A 10,390-nucleotide genomic window follows, 5' to 3' on the forward strand; every position below is an offset into this window, starting at 1 on the left:
CATGGAGAAAGCAACAAGTAAAAAATAAGAAGGTTTCAAGGAAATAAACCACTTTTCATAACAGCACTAGTTCAGTTCTTGTTTATTAAAGTAGGAAAAAAAATGGGTTTAGGTCCATTAGCATTTTTTCCCCAGTTATTGTTTAACAGTTGTTATACATCACTGAAAAAGATTTATTTTCTGCTCAAGATAGAAACCTAACAACTAAATCCAGCTCTTAGCAATACATCTTCTAATGCTTTACAGAGTCCACAGCATTACAGCAGGCAGCAGTGATCATTACAGTGTTGAGGCTTTTACGTCTGCATTATTATTGTGTTTTTCAGTGATCAGATGTGGTGTGCCTAAAATCACACCAAAAAAGAAGCAACTGTAGAAAAACAGAAATAACTAGCAAACCAGCTGTGTCTTCTGAAAGCAGAAGAGTGGGGTTTTTTTACTTCTGGTGCTTAATGAAACAATATTTTAAATACTTGTATTTAAATTATATGAATTAGGCTTCATTTTACAAAAAATCCTTTTAAAATTGCACATCTGTTTTCCCTTTAACATTCAATATGTAAATCAGCAGTAAACTGACATAAAGTGTTTGTAGAAACAATAGTGTCCTGGATTTCTGAAGAGAAAATTGTCTGGGCGTGATGGAAGTATTGCCAATGTTAGTTAAAGATACCTGTCTATCCATGACCAAAAACAGCAAACCCCAATCTATACATGAAAACAGGTATTTTTGGCAGACATTTTTGCTGAAATTCTGATCTGTGGGTAGACAGGTGCATATGAAAAACATATGTATAAAAACATAAGATGTACAGGTAGTAGCTGCAGTCATAGTCACAGCAAACCCCACAAATGAGAATGACTGAACGAACAGCAAATCAACCACATCAAGTGAAAGAATCATCCAGCTTAATGACAAGCTGTTTATATGCCCATGTCAGCGTGACCAGTTTTCTGCTCATGCAGTTAGAACTGACCATCTGCCATTTTTTATGCTTTCAGGTCAGTGCAGCTATTCCCATTCTTCTGGCCAAAGCAAGCACGACTTCTGGAGGAGAGGCATGCTGTTTCCACTTTCCTCAGGCTCCTCATCACCTTCCAGGCCTGGCAATGCTCCCTTGGAAGGGATCCCACCGTCTCCCTCCAAAGGGATGAAAGAGCATGGAGGGGACCTGTGGCAGGGACACAGCTTGGCGAATTGGTCAAGGACCAGGCTGAGAGTTACTGGAAATGGCAGAATAGTAAGACGCTTCTGTGGTGCAGTGAATTTATTGGGATGTGATATCTTTATTTAGTTATCATATTTCTGTAGTGATTCTACTTGATCATGCAATAACCATAAATTACCTGAGTTTGCTTTGAGTCAGGTTTGAGAACTATTTAAAAATATTGCAAGGAAAAAAAAAATAAAGTCCAGATTCTGAAGATCCATATGTGCAGGAGAGGAAGAAAAGTAGAGCTGGGGGAGGAAACATGCATCAAGCAACTTCAGCAATTATGCAGCTTCTAATCTTGTCTAAATTATGGGTCAGCTGGAAGAAAGAAGCCACTGGAGCCAGGCAAATATATACAATCTGTGCATCTGGTGCCGAAGTTTTAAAGCTGAAAATACCATTAGCTTAAACATGGAACAGTTACTTAAAATTTGCCCTTTGATTTTCCTGCTTAAGCTATACTGGTTTAGCTAGGTGGTTTAGTAACAGTCTGCTACTGTGATCTTAAAAATTAATGGAATCTGTTTATAAACACACTTGTAATGTGTGAATTTTAATGGTTGTTTTCAGACGTGATCATTTTCCATTCTGAAAGAACTAAACCCAAGATATGTTCTACAAGTTTTGTAATCTAGATCTCGTAGTAAATCTTGCATAAAGTGTTTTTGTTTCTATAATTCATGAATATGCCTACCTTATTCTGCTATTCTACCTTTTTCAGGTTCATCCTTCATCTGTATTCAGAAATGGAACTGATGTGGTTTTCCAAGTAAGAGTATTATGAGTAATGCTCAGACATTTCTATGATTTCTTTCTGATTCTGTTCTTTCCAGGCTTTATCACTCTTAATAATTCATTATGATCAATATTTCATTTTTCTAAGTATCTTTCTTTTTCTTTGGTGTCACTTTCCCTTGATTTGCAACAATTTGTATTTTTTTTATTTTCTTGAGTTTATTTAAGAGTTGCTTGTATGTGCTAACCCTCTCTTTTCCCTCTCCTGTTGTCCTTGTGTGTCTAACGCTATAAAACAAAGTATCACAGCATGATATCACTCAAAATAGAGGATGACACCTCATCAGCTAAAGCAAACAAGAAAGCTCAAGTGTCAGTAATTAACCAAGCACAGCCACAGATAAATGTCGTCTCCTCTAGGAAGACGGAAGTCCCACAAGCTGATAAGGTAGAACCGGCATCTGAACCAAACTCAGGACATCAGGTATGAAACCTTTTGTCTCATAGGCGTTTTCACCATCTGTTTTCAGTCATGCTGTTTTCCAAAATGATTTAACACCTCTGAGATCTAAAGCCAAACCCTTCCTACTCCAAAGCTGAGTGTAACCAATACACAGATAAATTAACAACAGCCCTTGAAGAGTTTTCATGGCATAAAGTTTTAATATAAGACCTATTTAAAGTTTCATGTAGCTGCTTTGTTTTGTGTAATTATTTTCCTTCAAATGTTTAAATGACATTTCACTTTCCAGGACTTTTATGTTTTTCCAAAGGCCTGTACACCAGATTTAAAGGGGCTCTTGCATTATGAAGAAAGCACTCAAAAGTTATTTCAGTGTGATGGGATAATATGGAAATTCTGGAATTCCCAAGGCAAGGTAAAAATGTCACCATAAGTATGCATGAGGTCTAGAATGAGCAAGAATCTCAAGCAAAGGACCTTCCTGTCACAACTACTGACTTGTCCAGGGAACAAAAGAATTTTCCAGAGGCAGGTTTGCTGTCACCAGAAAAAAAGATTCCTAGGAACACGATGAAGGCTTGATTGCTGGGGCTGCCTTTCCTCTCTGCCACCCACAGGCACTCCTGGACAAACCACATGAGCACTGATGTCTTGGTACCTGTGGGGGTGTGGGCATAAGACAGTCAGTGAATGGAGTCTGTGAGAATGAGTGGGAATCAGTAACATTAGCTCACTTAGGTATTCTGTAAACATACATCCCCTCCACCACATAGATGTTGTGCTGGATTTTGTTGCACTGCATTCCCTACACAGACCACAGGAGACAGAAAACGGTGTCCAAAGTAATGTGATCTTGTAAGAGGATTTTTGGAACTGAAACCTGGTGCCACCTTTAAAGCTACTCATATGTGTCACATTTAAAGCCTGCTCATGTGGGCTCCTCTAGGAGGCATTTATTTCTTTATATTTTTTAAGCAATGCTATAACTTTATTGTTACACACCAAAATTCATGTTCAATTTAATTCTGGCGAGGTCATAAGCCATAAGCAGCACCTCCAGCCTTCAGCCTGATTATTAACACACTGACATAGTTCACTGTGGGCAGGAGTCTGTTTTGTCTTTTATTTTAGGAGGTAAGCCTGAAGAAATGTCCCTCTGGATGGAGTCATCATGAGGGCAGCTGCTACTTCCTGGTGGTGAATCACAAGGTCACCTGGAACACTGCTGCTCGTGCTTGCAGAGAACAGTAAGAGACTTCTCAGACCCAATGTGTTTGCTATGACTGCTGTTGCCCTCAGCTGAATGCTGCTGTCAAGGCAGAGTTTATGCACATAAGCTCCATTTTGGTTGTGATGCACACCTCCCCAAAAAAACAGAACAAGACCTGGGATTCAGACCCAGTGGCAGATAGGTATTATTAGTGTCGTAACGGTAGCGATGCTACCCTGTTCACAACACGAATTCCCAAAGCTGTCCACGTGCAGTGAGGATGCTTTTCTAATGGGAGAATAGTTTGGGAGAAAGGAAATAGAGAGCAAAGACTCAGTATTTCATCCTCTCTGACCCACCACTTCCTTTGCTCTACCTTCACTTGATATAGCAACAGCAAAATGTTGCCAGCTCCTGCATGCCTCACCATAATAACAGTTGTATCAAAGTAGGAGAAAAATCGAAAATCTGCCAGTCTTGCTCTTTGGAGGCCTGCTTTGTGGTTTTGGTCTTAGGAGTGGTAGCCTAGGACTGGAAGAAATGCAGGCCATGGTAACATGGAGTTTGCCCTGGGAGCACGCATATTCTGTACCTTGTGTTGAGCTGTGAGCACTGGGTTGAAGACCAAGCTGAACAATAGGAGGGGCTTTAACAGGCCTTTCCATTACTCCATGAAATTAAATTTGAAACAGGGAAGAACTGGAGATGAACGAAACAGAATACACTCCATTACATTAATACAACCATGCTTAGTGGTTGAAGGACATGCAGGAAACATGGACAAGCGGGCATAACAAACCTTGATTTCTTCCACTCAGTTATGCCAGATTATGTTGTCTTGGTAACACACAAAAGGAAAGTCTTCATTCTAATACCTCCCTGCTGATGGAAGTTATTCATTAAAATGTAGATGCTACCTTCTTTTGTGAGATCACTACAAATTTCACATTGTTAATTTGTTTATTCAGAATTTCAGGTCCTGAAATGGTTTTCTATCACCTGTTTTTATTTTGTTACTTATCCAAACAAAGCTCTAAGTTCTGAATATTCTAATATTTTCTTTCTGAAGGCTTCAACATTCAGTTGATCCCTTGGGAGCACATATCACTCTGCTGGGAGGTGTTCTCAATTTCCTAGAAGTGTGCCCCTGCTGACCTGTATTATTTGTAGGCGGTAACTTCTTGCCAAAGCTGTAAAGTGCAATATAGATGTTAAATTGAATAACTGTAAACTGTGTAACAGTAAATTAATGACAGTGTTAAAGACCTACACAAAAAACAAGGTATGTCACTGAATCCAAAACCAAATGAATCCTAGGGCAGTGATGATTCAATTAATGTCAGACTGCCACAGACTGAAGAAGCTGTATCCTGGTAAATGGAGTTCTGCTGACCTCCATCTGGAACTGATTACAGAAGTACAACCACAGGCACACACTTAGACCTGGTACAAGAAGATAACAATGAGTTTTATTTTGTGCTTTTGCCCAGCTCATCCCTGGCAAGTTATTAATCATTCTATTAATCCCAAGTTGGCATTTAAATAGCTGGTATTTTCAACAAGGAAATAAAATCAGCATGGATGTCAATCTGCAGTTTTTAAATATATCAAACAAACATTAGACATTAAATGAAAAGATTAGAATTGACTTGCAGTAAATCAGGCAATTTCACTGAGAAATAAGAATGATTTTTATTATTACAAAAATGGCATTATCTTAAATAATTTTCTTTCTAGACCTTTTCTATTATAAAGAACAGGAAAAAAAGCACAAGCATTGTTGAAGTTGTTTCAGTAACAATCTCCAACTAACCAACCTCCTAACCTTGTAGAGAAAACAGTTATCCTAAGATGATGGACTTGAGACCAAGCTATACAAAAAAAGATGTGGACAGGCTGGTGAGGGTCCAGAGAAGGGCCAAAAACATGATCAAAGGACTAGGAACCCTGGCATACGAGGAAAGACCGAGAGAACTGGGTTTGTCCAGCCTTGAGAAAAGAAGGCTTAGGGGAGCCCTTATCACCATGTTCCAGTATTTAAAGGGTGGCCACAAAGAAGACGGCAACTCCCTTTTTACAAGGAGTCACATGGAAAAGATGAGGGGTAACGGGCAGCAATTACTCCTGTGGAGATTCCAATTGGACACAAGAGGAAAATTTTTCACAGTGAAAACAATCAGCCGTTGAAATGATCTCCCCAGGGAAGTGGTGGATTCCCCAACACTGGACACTTTTAAGATTTGGCTGGACAGGGTGCCAGGCCATCTTGTTTAGACTCTGCTTTTGCAGGAAAGGTTGGACCAGATGATCCTTGAGGTACCTTCCAACCTGGTATTCTATGACTATATGGTTCTATTCCATCAAAGCAATGCTATCAACTTATTGTGGAAGCAACTGTTGTCTGGACGTTACTGTATGTACATGGGCTTATGCAAACCTGTTTGGGCTGCTAATGAGCTTTGACATACATTGCATCTATTTGTCACAGGTGGCATATCAACCTTTTCTTCAATTTCCATGTGTAGCAATAGAAACAGACACAAAAACATGCTCATCTTGAGAGAAGTTGCTGTATGCCATGGTGATAGTACGGGTGGAAAAAATCTCAGCTAATTGCTGTGAAAGTCTTGCACCATTTCTAACCCTTCTCCAAAACATTGAAAGAAAGGTGGTTTAAGAACTCATTTCTCTAGCTTTGTTTAGTATGCATGAAGAGGCCCTTGGCAACATGAAGAGAAGCATCTGGGGGATATTACGGCTGAGTGACCCCACAGCAGCCTGATTTAGCAGCAATTTTGGTGATTTATGTTCCAGTTCTTGTTTATCCCATAGGAAAATGTCCTCCCCAAGGGTCAGTGCAGCAGGGCTCACTCACATGTGAGATGGTTTCACTGCTGCCACCGAAGGGACTCCACTGGATAGACAGAACCCACAGTTGCCTCTTTTGCTTTGTCAGTCAGATTATACTTTCATCAGCATTTAGTTAGAGCTTAAATATGGTCAGATTTCAGATTCTTCACTTCCAGCTTTGTGAGGCAGGGTCTATTATTTTGTTTAGTGTTCGTACATGTGATCTCAGTCCCTGGGAATCATGGGCAGAACCCCCTCTAAAATTACAGGTTAGATCCTTCACGATGGCCCATTGTTGCCTAGTGCAAAGCAGGCTGGACCTTGCTGCCCTCCTCTCCTAATGCTGTGCTAGTTCTGTAAGTGACTGGTTTAACTTACATTATTGCTAGTGACTCCAGCACAGGGATTCTGGTACCTAGAGACATTTTAAAGGCCCAGTGCCTCTCGTCTGATTTGCAACTGCCATTCTGGAGGCACAGGGCTCCTGTAAGCTCTGCATCATGTCTGTCAGCCTCATCTGAATGTTTTGAATACCACAAGGTGTTGTAAACAACACTAGACACCTATTTCAAGGCACAGGATTACTCCCTAGGCGGTCAAACAAAAGCCTGGGATAAGCAGAGCCTCTCAGTCACTCTTGCCCACTTCATCATCAATATAGTATGTGGATTTACTACAGCAGTTCAAATTAAATGTCTTCCTGTGCTACAGAAACTTTCCTAGTTAGTCAAATGTGCTTTTGCTGAAGTGAAATTTATCAGAATGGTGCAAACCTCCTTTAAATGTATTTAATAATTAAATGTAAAATCAACAGTCTTTGTGATAAGTGTTTTGCATATAATACTTCAAGATCAATGTCTACTTAAACCTTTCCTTAATTTGGGCAACTGGTCTAAGATGACGGATGCTCTTGACCTTATGACCCCTCCTTTAGAGTCATTTAAGTTAGGAAGTGTTAGATTTACATAACTCCATAACATTATCTTGTTATTTCCTGTGTCTGGCACTCTGCCTAGAGGTACAGTTAGTAATATTATCCTAAGTGGTATGTTCCTTCAGGACTGTTCTTATTTCCCTACATTACATCAAAACCCCTGGCTAGGTATAACAGAATAGTCGTTCTCTCTTCAGTCATGTGTGTTTCTCAGGCTGTATTTAGAAAGCACTCCTATGGAGAAAAGATTAGATAATGTTATAATTATTGCAGTGCTTTCCTCTAACACTGCTGAAGTCTCTCCCTGGTACTTGGATTGAGGTGGAAGTCTGAAACTGTTACTTCTCAGACCACCCCTGTATGTCATAAGCGATACAGCCATTACTGATACACACTGATGCTTTTTGTTTTCACATTTTTTAAAACAATTGAAACATCAGAAGTAAGCTATGCTTACTTAAGTGACTTAGCTCCATGGCTTTGTTTTTCCTTAAGCAGAAGCCAGATAAACTGCCCTATTTCAGTTCTGGCTCAGGTAGTAGTGATACCACAGAGACTTCTGGCCAAACCTCTCCTTAGCCCCCAAGTTTGGGCAGTGGCCAGCCACAGCCACTGTGAAGTCACTCTGGGAAGTCACCCTGAATTAACTGAGCCTGCTTTCCTGGACCTTTTTGTCTGAGGAAGAAGATGGAGTACAAAACTTCCCAAGAGCTTCTGTCAGTCTAACAGTTCTTGGTTCACTGCAGATTTGGTGCCTGGTAGACGGGCCCAGAAGTGCGGAAGCATGTCACCCTTGGGACATGCAGGTGAAATTGTCCACAAAACTTTGCCACGGTGAGAAGCACAAGTCAAAGCCTTTGCTGGGAGCTTCTCGGGGTGAAGTTTTAGGAGCCTGTACCATACGGAGGTGCACAATCCTGACCGTTACCAGACAGTTGCTAACTACTTTGTGCTGGGATGGTCTGCCGTTTGTGAAGTCATGATCAATGTTTCTGAGGCCATCCTGCTGCACAACTAACTGAGCACAGATGTCAGCAAGATCCCTTACATTTTGTTCTCTGGCAGCCCCTGAACTTAGGGGGCCCTTGATGGGACCCGTGTTGCTTTGCGGTGCTTGGTCTAGGGCAGCCACGATTACACAGACTGTGTGAGCTAATACTCAGCTGTCCTGCAGGCCTTGGCAGACCCACCATGCAAAGAAGAGCAGAGGGCAAATCCCCTGCTGCTTTGCTTGACTGCAGGGATAATGGGTGAGGTCTTTGCAGCAGGAGCAATCACATCAGCATTACAATGAATTCGCTCCATATCATACCCCGGCGTGCCCAGATTAAGGAACAGTCCAGATTTTCTCCAGTAGGGACTACTTTGAATTCCTCCTGATGTAAAAGTTGACTGCTTCCCTGTTCTGTGTGGTGGTTTATGACATCCACGGGGTCAGTGTTAAAAGAGATACAAGGCAGTTACAGAGCTCCAGGCATGGGTTTCTAACTGGGCAGCAGGCTTGGTGGTGGACTTGCACTTCAAGATCTGTTCATGGTCTCCATAGTGGACTCAAGTCTGGCATACCACTCTTGGGGTCTGGTTGTGGTCCCAGCTCTTAAAGAAGACAGTCTGTACCTCCTTTGGAGAAATACTGACCTTCTGCCTCTGTTATCTGGCAACAATCATAAAATTTGCAAAACAATGCCACTGACTTATTCTGCTGCCAGAAAAGTTTTAAACTCACTTAAAACATCTTGATGAGCAGTGTTGTTTGCCTGGGCCCTATCAAGCATCACCCAGGATATTCTGGGAGGCTGAAGGAGTTGGCATCATTGTTAGACTGACTGGCAGTCAGAAACATGGGACAACAGAAATAACAGAGGCTCAGTATTGAATGGAAGACAACAGCAGACGTGGCATGTAAAAAGGAGATGTGATACCAAGGCAGGCAAAAAGACGGATAAAAAAGGAAGTGGAACCACTGATGGCTGGCAGCTCCTGGTGAATGTGAAGGACGTCATTTGTATCTTAAGACTTCAAGATTTAGCCTCATCTGATCTCTAAATGGCTTAAGAGCAGCCTGCTCATGCTTGCATGCTTAGTACTAGTTGGAAGACTTCACAGTGTCAAGGCTGCTCAGTGGCTAGGGTTCGAATGTCCTCCTCTGGGGATGGCATACTTTAAATACAAACACAGAGCAGAGCTTATGCACTGGCTTCAGTCTGAAATAGTTGGTTAATACACACTGCAACTGCTCTCCATCTGAACTAAATGCACAGTCATTGCAGACAACCCAACACCACCTCTTAGAACCACGCTACCACTCTAAGCCAGACCTCTAAATTACATGCACTTGGTTCTGTTTTGAAACATGGCCCAGGTCTTAACTGTGTTATTCAAAGTTTTAGTTTTGTCAGAAAACAATTTTAAAAATACATAGCCAGCTCTACTACCAAATGGGTGAAGCTGTATCTTTCAGTGGCTCAGATTCTATTGTGGGCAGATTACTATTTTAAAGAAAAGAACTTATCCATGATTGTGTCAACAGTTTAAAACACAGTTTGTGAGTATTAAGTACGCATTTCCTGTACACAGTTCTTTCAGTTGCCCAGCTGATTTAATTTTTTGGTTAAAAAATCAGACTAGGTTCCTGTCCAAGTAATCCAGAATTTTAAGAGTTTATCTTCATGTAATTATTCTTTCATGCCAGTAAGTAGTGGTCTTCCTGTGAAATGTTATTTATATGCTTCATACTAGGATCTGTGCCCCTTGTTGATAAGTCGATGGGAGCTGTCTGTCACTCTGTGGAATGCTAATTACTCTGTCCTCTCTCCTTGAGCCTAGATACCTGGGGAGTCTAGCAAGCGTGGCTAATGAACAACACATGCAGTGGCTATGGGACTTCAGTGGGAGGAAGCCCTTTTGGATAGGCAAGTATCTCAGCTGCCTGTCCTCTCTGCGTATTACAGTTCCTGCACACCTTGGAAAGCAGAGACTGCCGC

General features: G+C 41.2%; 1 protein-coding gene across 1 annotated transcript in view; it reads left to right on the top strand.

Annotated features, from left to right (window-relative positions):
• The window catches only part of FREM1 (FRAS1 related extracellular matrix 1), a 75,074-nt gene that overhangs the window by 59,077 nt on the left and 5,607 nt on the right, over nucleotides 1-10,390 (top strand). The window contains exons 31-36 of the mRNA XM_040580617.1: nucleotides 1,003-1,241; nucleotides 1,936-1,983; nucleotides 2,251-2,433; nucleotides 2,702-2,827; nucleotides 3,544-3,659; nucleotides 10,233-10,318. Coding sequence (XP_040436551.1) covers nucleotides 1,003-1,241; nucleotides 1,936-1,983; nucleotides 2,251-2,433; nucleotides 2,702-2,827; nucleotides 3,544-3,659; nucleotides 10,233-10,318 — 798 coding nt within the window. The remainder of the gene's footprint in view (nucleotides 1-1,002; nucleotides 1,242-1,935; nucleotides 1,984-2,250; nucleotides 2,434-2,701; nucleotides 2,828-3,543; nucleotides 3,660-10,232; nucleotides 10,319-10,390) is intronic.

This window comes from Falco naumanni, chromosome Z (genome assembly GCF_017639655.2).
Source record: "Falco naumanni isolate bFalNau1 chromosome Z, bFalNau1.pat, whole genome shotgun sequence".
NCBI lineage: Eukaryota > Metazoa > Chordata > Aves > Falconiformes > Falconidae > Falco > Falco naumanni.